The sequence below is a fragment of the Macrotis lagotis genome, chromosome 1 (assembly GCF_037893015.1).
Source record: "Macrotis lagotis isolate mMagLag1 chromosome 1, bilby.v1.9.chrom.fasta, whole genome shotgun sequence".
Lineage (NCBI taxonomy): Eukaryota > Metazoa > Chordata > Mammalia > Peramelemorphia > Peramelidae > Macrotis > Macrotis lagotis.
Window position 1 is genome coordinate 877,549,858 of NC_133658.1, and position 13,007 is coordinate 877,562,864.

At 39.3% G+C, this 13,007-nt stretch overlaps 1 protein-coding gene across 4 annotated transcripts in view; it reads right to left on the reverse strand.

Moving 5' to 3' along the window:
• FHAD1 (forkhead associated phosphopeptide binding domain 1) overlaps nt 1–13,007 on the reverse strand; it is a 195,336-nt gene that overhangs the window by 24,200 nt on the left and 158,129 nt on the right. For all 4 annotated transcript variants that reach the window (XM_074218380.1, XM_074218378.1, XM_074218377.1 and 1 more), the window contains 2 exons: nt 9,702–9,838; nt 5,883–5,966 (listed from right to left, as the gene is read on the reverse strand). In XM_074218380.1, the coding sequence (XP_074074481.1) occupies nt 5,883–5,966; nt 9,702–9,838 (221 nt within the window). The remainder of the gene's footprint in view (nt 1–5,882; nt 5,967–9,701; nt 9,839–13,007) is intronic.

Below are 13,007 nucleotides of genomic sequence, written 5' to 3' on the forward strand. Positions count from 1 at the left end.
GCCCTCCCTTCTAATTTTTCTGTGTTCTAAGGGCCCTTCCAGCTCTGACACTTTCTGTTCTAAGGATCCTCCCAGGGCTGCTCTTCTGTGTTCTAAGGGCCCTCCTAGATCTGACATTCCTTTATCCTGTAAGGTCACAATATTTACTCAGAATATTGAATATCTTGCCATCCTAGGGCATCTAATGAAGCCAAGTCCATCCTTACTCTCCTTTCAATCATACATGATTGCTGTAGAGGCAGCAGATAGTCTTCTCAGTTGATGAAATACTTCATAAACATTATCTCATTGAAAAGTAAATGTCATTGATACTTTTGTTTTTCATCACAGTCATTCTGGACCCCTCTTCTCCACTGCCTGAACTAAACTGTCCCTTATACTAAAGAAAAATAGTCCCATAAAAACAAAGGCCCCAGTGACTGTGACTCACAGACACTGAACTTTCTGTCCTGACAGTCCTTTGAGAAGAGGAGGGAGTCACCATTACTATCTGTTCTCCAAGAACCAATATTGGTTTGTACAATTATCTAGAATGTTGGCTTTTGGTTTTTGTTTGAGTCACATTACAGTAGGTAGCATGCATATTGTTCTCTTCATTGTGTTTTTTCTCTGTTCCATTTCATATAAATTGTTCCTGCTTCAACTGAATTCCTTTTACTAGACATTTCTTATGACACACACAAAATTCTAGCATTTTCACATAGCACAATTTGTTTAACCATTTTCCTCTTAATAGGCACTCAGACTCTTTCTAGTTCTTTGATACCACAATAAGTGGTATCAATGCCCTGGTCTCATTCTAGTTCTCCAGTCCATTATTATTCCACATGTTTATGTTTCTATGGGGGGATCCACCATCATTCTAGTCATTTATGTTCCCAATCTTAGAATCATCCTCAACTCTTCAATTCACTTCCTCAATTCTGATCAGTTGACATATCTTGTTGATTCTGCTTCTGCAATACCTCTTCCATCTTGTCTCCTTTTCATTATATAGCTACTACCTTAGTTTACCTCTTCATAGGACTGTTGCAATAGTTTCCTAATTGGTCTCCTACCTAAACAAGTTCTCCTTTCTCTAATCTTTAGCTGTCTGAGCGATAATTCTAAATCAAAAATCTGACAATGTCATTTCTCTGCTTAATAATAAAAATTCTTGTCCTTTGTTTTTGAAGAAGACCATGACATCAGGATTGAGTTTTGAGTGAGGGGATACTGTGCTAAGTCACCATCCTCACTTTCTCCTCCAGAGCCAGCAGGGTCCAGTAATCAGATATGAATCAGGATGACTGGAAATGGCCCTGGATACAAGACAATCAGGGTCAAGACTTGCCCAAGGTCACAAATTAGTGAGAGTTGAGTGTCTGAGGCTGGATTCGAACTCTCTGACTCCAAGGCCATTGCTCTATCCACTGCACCTATCCACCTAATTGCTCTCTCTGCTTTTTGAGTCAGAAAGTCATTTAGTTAGGTCACATTTATTAGGCACTTATGATCAGGCACAGGACTTCTGTGTTCTAAGCCCCTCTCAACTCTGATATTGTGATCTAAGGACCTTACCAGCTCTGACAGTCCATTATCCTATAAGGTCACAATATTTATTCAAACTATCCAATATCACCTAAACACTGGAGATACAAAAGAAAGACTAAAAAACAGTCCTTGATCTTAGTTTACAGTTTACAGTCTGATTGGGGAGACAACTTTCAAGCAACTATGTTTAAACAAGATATATGGCAAATAAATTAGGGTGGTGATTTCAATAGGAAAGTATTAAAATTAAGGAAGACCAGGAAAGTGTTCTTGCAGAAAGGATAACTTTAGATGAGACATAAAAGAAGTTGGGTAGTTTAGGAATTGGAGATACTAAGGAGGGAAAGTATTCCAAGCTTGGGGGTAGGGGTGAGTATGAGACTGGGGTACAGCCAGTGAATATTCCTGGAGGGTCCCAAATTGAACCCTGACTTCGATCTCAAAATGCTGCAAAACAGTCATAATCCAAAGGAAACAGAGCAGCTGAGAAAACTGTTTATTGGTGGTTTGAGTTTTGATAGTTTAAGAGAACACTTGGAAAAATGGGACATTTTCACAGATTGTGTGGTGATGAAAGCTCCCCAAACAAAATGTTCCCAGAGGCTTTGACTTTGTGGCTTATTCTTGTGTAAAAGAGGGAGATGCAGCAATGTGTACTCTGTCACATAAGGTTGTTGGGTGTTTGGTGGAACCAAAAAGAACTGTTTCTAGAGAGAATGCACCTGATGCACAAATAACCATGAAGAAAATTTTTGTTGGTGGTGTTAAAGCAGATATGAAGAATATAATTTAAGAGACTACTTTGAAAAGCCTGGCAAGATGGAAATTATAGAAGTAATGGAAGCCTGACAAAGTGGAAAGGAGAGGATTTGCTTTTGTAACTTTTGATGATTATGATAAAGGTGACAAAATTGTTGTTCAGTAATACCGTACTATTAATGTACATAACTTGAAGTGAAAAAAATCTTTTGGAACAAGACATACAGGCTATTGGCTCACAAAGAAGTCATGGAGATGGTTTAGGCAATTTTATGGGTTGAGGAGGAAATTTTGGAGGTGGTAGAGGAAACTTTGACCATAGCGGTGATGAGGGTAGGGGTGGCAGCAGAAGTAGTTGTAGAAGTAAAGATGGGGTGGATATAATGAATTTAGTGGAGATGGTGGCAATTATAGATGTGGTTCTGGCAACAGAAGTGGGGTGGGGTTTATAGTGGATCTGGATATGTAAATCAAAATGGTGGACATGATGGTGGTGGTGGAGGATATGATGGTTACAATGAAGGAAGAAATTTTGGTGGTGGTAACCATGGTGACAGGGGGAACTATAATGATTTTGGAAATTAGAGTGGGCAGTAACAATCAAATTAGGGATCCATGAAAGGAGGCAATTTTAGTAGAAGTAGTTCAGGCAGTCCTTATGGTGATAATTGTGGATCTGGTGATAGAAGTGGACAGAAAGAGGTTATATTCCTTAGTGGGAGAGAAAGTAAGGAGCTGTCAGGCCCAAATGCATTACAGGAATTGTAAAGATCTACAAGAGGGAATGATATTCCATCTTCAGAAAACTTCCCATAGTTTACACAGGAAAACCTTCCTCTTTAGGAGCCATAACCTCAGTTTGCAAAAAATGTAGTTATTGATAAATGCAATACAATGTAGTCATGCATATTCCCGAGGTCTTTTATCTTTTGAGGCTTTGTCTTTTCTTTTTCTTTTCATATTATCAGTTATATTGCCCTGTAAATTATGGCCAAGTATAATTAAGAAAATGAATTTTTAACATTTCAAAAAAAAGTGCCTGGATATGAGAGATGGAGTGCAATGAACAGCAAGTGGATCAGTGTCATTGGAAGACAGTATGTAGAAGGGAGGAAGGATTAAGGAGACTGGAAAGGAGAGAAGGGGACTTTGAAGGACTTTGAAAGAGAGGATTTTAGATTTTATTCTGAAAATAATAGGAAGTCACTGGAGTTTATTCATGGTGGGATGAGATATACAGATTTGCATTTTAGGAAAATCAATTTGACAGATGAATAAAGGTTAAATTGGAATGGGGAAAGAGCTGAAGCTGACAGACTCTCCATCTGGCTATTGTAATAGGCTGAGCATGAAGTGATGAGGTCCTAAACCAGGATGATCGAAGAATCAGAGTTAGAGATATGTCATGAAGCTAAAAATTATAGTTCCTTACCAGTGGTTGGAGATGAGGGGAGGAGTGAGGAGTCAAAAAAGAAATTTTGTGATCTTGGAAGACTGAGAGGATGATGGTATCCTGGACAGTGATAAGGAAATTAGGAGAGGGGAGGGTTTAAGGGAAGAGATAGTGAATTCATATTGAGTTCAAAATGTCTAGTGTGTTTTCAGTTCTAGATGTCCAATAGGAAGTTGGAGATGCAAGATGGAAGTCAGAAAAAAGGTCAAATGAGATCTGAGAATCAACAATATAGAGATGATAACTGAACCAAGGGAGGTAGTAAGATTCCCAAGCTAAAGAGGGAGGGAGGGAGAAGAGAAGAAGCCCCAGGACAGAGACTTGGGGTAAGCTAGCAGACAGTTTGGAGAACCAGGAGAGAGAAGTGCCACAAAACCTAGATAGAAAAGAATCTCAAGGAGAAGAAAGTGATTGATGGTGCTATTAAAAGTTGCAGAGAGGTTTTAAAAAAGTCAGGATTGAAAAAAGCTATTGAATTTGTCAATTGATAATTGATAACTTTTAAAAATATTTTTATTTGTTTTTCCAACAAAATGTATTGACAGTTTTCACCAGTCATTTTTTTTGCAAGGTTTTGAGCTTTACATTTTTCTCCTGCCCTCCCTTTCCTCTCCCCTCTTAGAAAGCAATTTAATATAGGTTCTACATGTATAATTATGCTTAACATACATCCATATTCATAATATTGTGAAAGAAGAATTAATTAAAATGGAAGAAAAAACAGAAAAAAATGACTGTGTAAGACAACTTTTAGAAACTGAAGATAGTAAGTTTTGGTCTGCATGTAATTGATAACTTTGAAGAAAGAAATTTCATGATGAGACTAGAAGTCAGATTGGAAGCAGAAGGTAAAGAAGAGAGTGAGAGGACAGGAAGACCACCTTCTCAAGGACTTAAGTTATAAAAGGCAGAAGAGATATGGAAGGACAGCTAGTGGAGATGGATGAATCTACCAAGGGTTTTTTGAGGATGCAGGGGATGTAGTGGGGTATGTTTGTTGACTGTAGGGAAAGAAACCAGTAGATAAAGAGACACTGAAGAGAAGGGAGAGTGAGAATGAGAGAGGGGCAAATCTGCTGGAGGAGATGGGATGGATTGGAATCACCTGTGAAGGTAGAGGCGGTTTGTCTTGGCAAGAAGAAAGGTCAACTCCTCATGTGAAACAGAATGGAGGAGGAGACAATAATAGAAGGCATCTGAGTGATAGGAAATGAGGAAGGGGAGAAGAGGAACTCATGACAAGTGGTCTTGATTTGGGGGGTAAAATATGAAGAAAGGTTCTCAGGTGAGAAGAGATGGGGAAGGGCAGCCATGAGAGAATGTCAGCTTCCTGAAGGCAGGGATTTTTTTTCCCTCTTTGTAAGCTCCACATCAAGCAATGGCAGAAAAGTATTTAGCAATAGTTGATTCTTAATAAATGGTTACCAATTGATGGACACAGACATCTTTGGCACATTTTGAACTTTTGTTTAGATCTTTAATCTCTTAGCTGGGTAGAGAAGGTTATGGGATCACTGGGAGATCAGTTTATTTTCTAGCTGTTTTCCAAGTCAGAGCTCCAATAAAATGATATTACTGTGCCTGTTTTCCCATGGTCCCTTTCAGCATCAACCATTTCCATCTTTTTTATCATCTTGGATTTTCTGGGGGTCAGGTTAGTTATTTTCCCTAGTTCTGAAAAGTACCCCACTGTAATTTAATTAATTTGGCACAGATTAATTTTGGTAGTATCCTATTGGCAAGGTCCATCCAAGAACACTGACTATATCTCTTTTTTAGAGCTTCCTTTATTTCTATAGGCTTTACCTACATTATCTTATTTGATGCTTACAACTACCTAATTAGAGGAAGTAGTGCAAGGATTCTCATCATCCCTATTACAGATAAAAAAAAAAACTGAGGCTTGGAGAGAATTTAAGTGACTTGTATCTAACTAATATTAAATGGCTTAGCTGGATTTGGACCTGAATCTCCTGAATCCAGTTCAAGTCTTTTATTTATGTAACATTCCTTGACAAATAAGTAATTGGAAATTAAGTTTAAAATGTCCTTTGTACTAAATTCAGGCCCTTAGTTCTAGTAGGTGTTTAATATGTCTGTCTGTCTGTCTGTCTCCCCCCCACACACACACACATACCAGTTTCTCACTGAGGTCTAGAGCCTCAATCAAATCCAGCTTTGCTGCCCTCTCTGCAGGTGTGTTGAAAAGTCGACTTGGGAACTGAAATGAGAAGAATTAAAATAAATTCATAATCAAAGGGTTTGGAATTATGGAGTTTCCAGAAAAATTTCCCAAACACTGGAACTTAGTTCCTTTCCTCCTTCCCTCCTTTTTTAGATTCTCAGTGATGAATGATGCATCCTTATATTCACAGGTTTAAATAATGCATTTCTCAAAGTGTGATCTTTTGCTTCTTCATGGCAAAAGCACAACATAAGTGGGCTTATCTAAGTCATAAAAATTAGGGTACACCTATAGACCCAGCTGTCAATCTGATAGCATACTATAAACCATATGGAAAGTGCTTCATATCTAGAGTCCAAAGTCCCGGATTTGAATCCTAAGTGACATTCTCAAGTATGGCATGTTAGATAGAGTGCTGATCCTGGAGTCAGGAAGATCTAAATTCATATCCCACCTCAAACATTTACTAGCCCTATGATTCTACCCTGGTTTCCTCATTTGTAAAGTGGGGATAATAGCAACATTTACTTCATAGGGTTGTGAAGAGACACAAATGAGATTAATTTATAGCTAAAAATGCTTTATAAACTCTGAAATGTAACACAATATTAACTATTTTTATTATTATTATTATTTATAGGATTGTCGATTTAGAATGGTACTGTAGAGGCCATTTAATACCTCCTGTTTACTTTGCAGATAACAATAGTGAGGATTAAAAAGTTAAAGTGACTTGCTGTGGATTAGAAATAGAATAAGGAGCTGGGCTGTGTTCCAAGTTCCTGATTTTCCATCTGGCAACTACTGGGTCTCAGTTTCCTCCTTTGTAAAAATCAAAGGGGGTGGGTGGGTTGAATAGACATCTAACTCCCAGGGTACTTTCAGTTTTAAATTCTGGGAGCTTTCTAGTACAAATCCATTATCTCAGTGGAATATTGAGGAATTTTTTCTTAAACACCCCTCATCTGACTGGTCAAATAACCAAAGCTGACTGAATGGAAAACTCCACTAATCGGCTAATCCTAATGATCACAAATTACCCTGCTAAATCTCCTGAAAACAAAATCTGGGTTTAAGGATGTACTAAAAGAGATGTTTGATGCCCAGCACATTTTTTTTGCCTCACTTATCATCCTCTTAGATATCATACAAAAAAAAGAGACTGAAAGAAGGAAAATGATGATCATGAATTAAATGGTGCAGCCGATTTGGCTACATTGATATAGTCCTGGGATCCCAGGATGTAAGACTGGAAGGAGGTTTGGAAATTATCTCTCTTGGCCTCCTCATTAGAGAAATCACCAAGGTAGTTGACTGGTTACAAAATCAATTCAGATCCCTTGGTTTTTACCATTTACAAGTGAGTCCTGACTTCCAATAGCCCAGTGAGTGAGGAAGGGCAAGGAAACTCAAGAGCAGAGTGTTTCTTAAAGGTTTATGTTGTATCAAATAATGCTACAATTTGCTCCATAAATGCAGTTACAAAGCATCAAAGTAGCTCTCTTTCTTCTAAGTCACATAATATTCTTCATCTAATAGATATTATAAATGCTACATACCTACACATAAATATCAATGAAAGATCTAAGGGATTCTGGGTTTGGGGAACTCCTGGTATGGAAACTCCCTTCACCGCCATGAATCCCTGACTCTAGTTATGACTTAACAGATCACTGGGTCACATGGATTGGTCCAACCTTCTCATTTCACAGAGGAATAAAAATCAAGACCTATTGCCCAAGATCACACAGACAGTAAGTGGCAGTCAGTATCTCAGGACCCTTGTCTCCAAATCCAGCCTCCTGTCACTAAAGTGAGCATATAATGCTCGAGAGAATTGACCAGATTACACAGCTAGGAAGTATCAGAAGTAGAATTCTGACCCAGGTCTAAGGTCCAAACCCCAACACCAGGTTATTGAGTTACACAAATATATATAACCTCTTTCTGTCTTTCCATATATAAAGATAAGATAACCATGTTATCATTTATTGATGCCTCTTGACTCCTTGTTCTGTGGGTGAGGTTGTCTACCACCCAGGGGTCATTTCAAAATTTTGGTGGTCACTAAGAGAATGTATTTGATGGGAAACTGATCCAGTTACTATAGCCCAAATATTTAAGACAAAATAAGACCCCTGCCTCCCCCCCACTAAAGCATGGCCCAGTCCCACCACTGGGAGCAACTTTAGGGAAGAACCCACTTAGAAGTCCATAAAAGACAGGAGGGCCATTGCTTAAATAGCCAGTGTTTCCAGAGATTCATATGGTAGTTGAGTGTGTATATCTTCAGTCACAGTAGTGATTCAACTGATTTACTGGACAAACCTTTTGGATTTCAAAATGGTGACTTTTTTTTTCTGTTGTTTTGGGGTTCTATTCCACTGGTAACCTTCTTCAGAATGTCATATTGTCTTAATAGACACCCTGGCTAAGGCTTTGTCGAGAGAACAGTCTTTGAGACCTGACCTGGTAATAGACTTGTGGTTTTAGTCATTTTTCAGTCATGTTTGATTCTCTGTGACCTCATTTGGTATTCTCTTGGTAATATTGGAGTGGTTTGCCATTTCCTTCTCCAGCTCATTTGACAGATGAGGAAACTGAGTCACATAGGGTTAAATGACTTTCCGAGTGTCACATAACTAGTAAAGGTCTGAGGCTGGATTTGAACTTGTCTTCCTGACTCTGGGTCTAGAACTCTATCCACTGCACTATCTAGATCATCACAGACTTGCCAATAGACAAGTCCAAACTCAGAGACTCTGTAAGTTTGGAGAGTCATCCTCTAGGTAAGGGATTTTTTTAAGTCAGATAACTCATAATAATAAGAGCTAATATTTATGTAGTGCCTGCTATATGCTTACACATTTTACAATCATCATTTCATTTGATCCTCCCAACAATCCTGGGAAGCCAGTGCTGTTATTATCCCCATTTTACAGATGATGAAACTGAGACAAGTAAATTAGGTGATTTGCCAAGGTGGCAAGTCAATGTGATGATAACATCTATTAATGCATGAATGGGGGAGAGAAGGAGACAATCTATGCTGGTGGAGGTTAGCTCACAATAAATGTATTTTCAGTGTGGTACAGAGCATTTGGAATCAGAGATTTCAAGAGACATGAATTTAAATCCCTGCTCTGTCACTTAATATCTTTGTTGACCCTGGACAAATAACTTCATGTTTCCATTCCTGTTTCTTCAACTGCAAAATGAGAGGGGTTGATCTAAACAGTGGCTGAGCCCCAGTCTAGTCTCAACTCTATAATATTATAATCCTGGATCTATTACTTTCTTTTCATGTGACCTTGAGCAAGCCACTTGCCCTTCTGCCTTCTTCACATGATTCTGTGCCACATGCTGGTGAAAACGATAAAAATCAAACAGGTTCTGCCATCCAAGTATTTACCAGCTACTAGGAGAAATGTGTCTGTTGTTGGGTATTACCATCACCTAAGTCAAGACCTAAAAATTGGTTGTTTGTGCCTTTAATAATTAGGGTAGGCAGGAGAGGGTTTTTTAGGGCTAAAGGGGCCTTTAGAGAGCTATCCAACACTTCATTTTATAGATAGGGAAATAGAAACAATGAGAAATGACTTCCCCAAGGTCACATAGTTAATAAGTAGCAAAACTGACTCTACAATCAATACTCTGCTCTCTCCTCTAGTCTCCCAGTTCATTGAGGACCATATGGTCCAGGGCCCCTGGCTTCATCTATGTTTGATATTCTCCTTTGGGATTCCCATTCTCCATGACTCCCAGGCCTACCAAAGACTGAATTGGTTTGTTTCCCACTTTGAGATCAATGTTTGGCAGAGTTGATTCCTTCTCAATTATTCTGATACTTTTCCCCAATTTGGACTTCTTAGATTCCAGAAGAGACTCCATCCCTGCATCTCTAACATCTGTGAAAAGACAGAATACATTCAAGATATGAGTTTAACTTAAGATATTAATTAATGAAAAGAACAAGTCATCATTTGTTCTCCTTTGTACAGAAGACATTCTCAGTGTGAAGATGCATGACCTAGAATTTTCTTCTAGAAAAGTTGAATGGATTCACCTAAACATCAGAGATAGAAGGAACTAGTCCTGCTTCTGCTACTAGTACTCCTGTTATGGGAGAAGATATAAACAGGTTGGGGGCAGCTAGGTGGTACAGAGATAGAGCTCTGGGCCTGAGCTCAAATGTGACCTTAGACACTTAGTAGCTATGTGACCCTGGGCAGGTTACTTAACCCCAAAGGCTTCTGTTTCTTCATCTATCAAAAGAATTGGAGAAGGAATTGGCAAACTAGTCCAGTATCTTTGCCAAGAAAACCCAAAATGAAGCTATGAAGAGTCAGATACAACTGAAAACAACTGAACAACAAATAAACAGGTTGACATCATGAAATCAATGGTGAGTTGGGTCAAGTATCTTAGTCCTAACATAGAGCTGGGAAGTCTAGTCCATCCCCCTTAACATAATGAAGAGAAAACTGAGGCCTCAAAAGATGAAATAACAAGTGAAAAGCAATTGAGTCTTTGGCCATACTCAGATCCAGCCTACATGATTATGTTTGTTATGAAATAACACTTTTCTAAGGGTCATAGGACCTATGATTTTGTCAGTAGGGGAGTGATGCCTATTTATCTTGTGTAGCCTCTATTCTAGATGTACAAATGTCCCTTGATGGAATGTAAGATCTTTGTTGTTCACCCTTTGTTCTGGAAAAGGACCAAAGGCATCATGAAGGTAATGTCTTGACTTGAAAGTGAATTGGATTTAAGTGAGGCAGAGCTGTACAAAGTCATTAGCCTCACTCTCTCCTCCAAAGCCATCAGAGTCCAGTAGCAAGACATAAGTCAAGATAATTGCCATTGACCCCAGAAGCAGTGGGAGACGAGGATGCCAAAGGGGAAGAGATATGTGTGAACTGGCCTCAGCTGGAAAAATGGAGTAGACTCAAGTTTTTTTTATGATGATTGGGATTGAGTCTGTGAGTGATCACTGAATTTCTAGTCAGAGCAAGATAGGGAGTCCCAGTTTTTAAAAAGACCATTGATTGACTTATTGACATAGATTACACATAAATTTTGACAGATGAAGAGAATCACAGAAACTCAGAATGGGAAGAAATTGCAATGACCATCTGGTCCCACCAGGACCTAAATCATCGCCACTATAACATACTTGGAAAATGGTCATCCAGACTTTGCTTAGACACTTAGTAGCTTTGTGATCCTGGGCAGGTTACTTAACCCTCTAGGGGTTGCTTAACACTACAGGGCTAAAAGGGTCTTTTTTTTTTTTAATTTATTATTTATTCTCATTTTGTACAAATGTTTTTTTACATTAATAAAATATTCTTGTTTACAAGTAAACAAAATACCCCTCCTCCCCCATGAATATAGATAGACTTGCTTGGGCGAAAAAAGTAAAGGGGAGAGAAAAAAATTAAAATTAAAAAAAATAATACTAATAATTGTAGGTATGGGCAGGTGGCACAATGGATGAAGCACCAGCCCTAGAGCCATGAGCACCTGAGCCCATATCCAGCCTTGTAAACCCAACAGTCACCCAGCCGTGTGACATGCAAGCCACCCGTTCCCCACTGCCCTGTAAAAATAAAAAAAAAGAAAAAAAAGACCCCAAATAAAATAAAATAAAATATTAATAATAGTAGAGGTGGCTGGGTGGTGGACAGAGTATTGGCCCTTGAGCCAGGAGCACCTGGGTCCAAATCCGGCCCCAGACACCCAAAGATCACCCCGCTATGTGGCCCCAGGCAGGCCATCCAGGCCCACTTGCCCTGCACCCTCCCCCAAATAATAATAACAAAAAATGTGCTTGAGTCTTTGTTCCAACACCAACAACTCTGTCATGGGTGGATCTCATTCTTTATGATAAGTCCATCACAAAAGTTACTTCCATATTTTTCCAACATTGCCATTGCTGATCACAACTCCCTCCTTTCTTATTTCTCCACTACCATGTACTATATTTTCTCTCTCCTTTCACTCTGACTCTGCTGTAGGGTCGCTGAGTGGTACAGCAGACAGATCCCTGGTCCTGGGGCCAAGAAGCCCTGAGCCCCCATACCACCCCTTAGGCCCAGAATCCACCTGGCCCCATGGTCCTGGGCAGGCCTTCCAATACCAGCCCCTTGCAAAAAGTAAGAAAGAAAATGTGTTATATCTGTCCAATCTCCCCCCATGGTCCATCCTCTCCTCCTTTATTCACATCCCCACCCCTTCCCCCTGCTCCCCCCTCCTTCTTACTCCAGATGTCTATACCCCATTGAGTATATTTGCTGTTTCCTCTCCTAGCCATCTCTGATGAGAGCAAAGGTTCCCTCATTCCCCCTTGCCTCCCCCCTTCCATATCATTGCAATAGCTCATTGTAATAAAAAAAATCTTATATGAAATATCTTGGCCTATTTCCCCTCTCCTTTTTCTTTCTCCCATTACATTTCCCTTTTTTTCTATTGACTCCATTTTTACACCATATTTTATCTTCGAATTCAGCTTTCTCCTGTGCTTCAACTATAAAAGCTCTCTCTACCTGCTCTATTAACTGAGAAGGTTCATATGAGTATTATCAGTGTCATTTTTCTATGCAGGAATACATGCAGTTCATCATCATTAAGTCCCTCATATTTCCCCCCTCTCTTCCAATCTCCATGCTTCACCTGGGTCCTGTATCTGAAGATCAAACCTTCTGTTCAGCTCTGGCCATTCCAACAGGAACATTTGAAATTCCCCTGGTTCATTGAAAGTCCATATTTTTCCCTGGAAGAGGACATTCAGCCTTGCTGGGTAGTTCATTCTTAGCTGCATTCTAAGCTCTTTTGCCTTCCGGTATATTGTATTCCAAGCCCTGCGAGCTTCCAATGTAGTTGCTGCTAAGTCCTGTGTGATCCTGACTGCAGCTCCATGATATTTGAACTGTGTTCTTCTGGCTGCTTGTAATATTTTCTCTTTGACTTGGGAGTTCTGAAACTTGGCTATAATATTCCTAGGGGTTGGTTTTTTGGGATCTCTTTCTCTGGGGGATTGGTGGATTCTCTCCATTTCTATTTTGCCCTCTG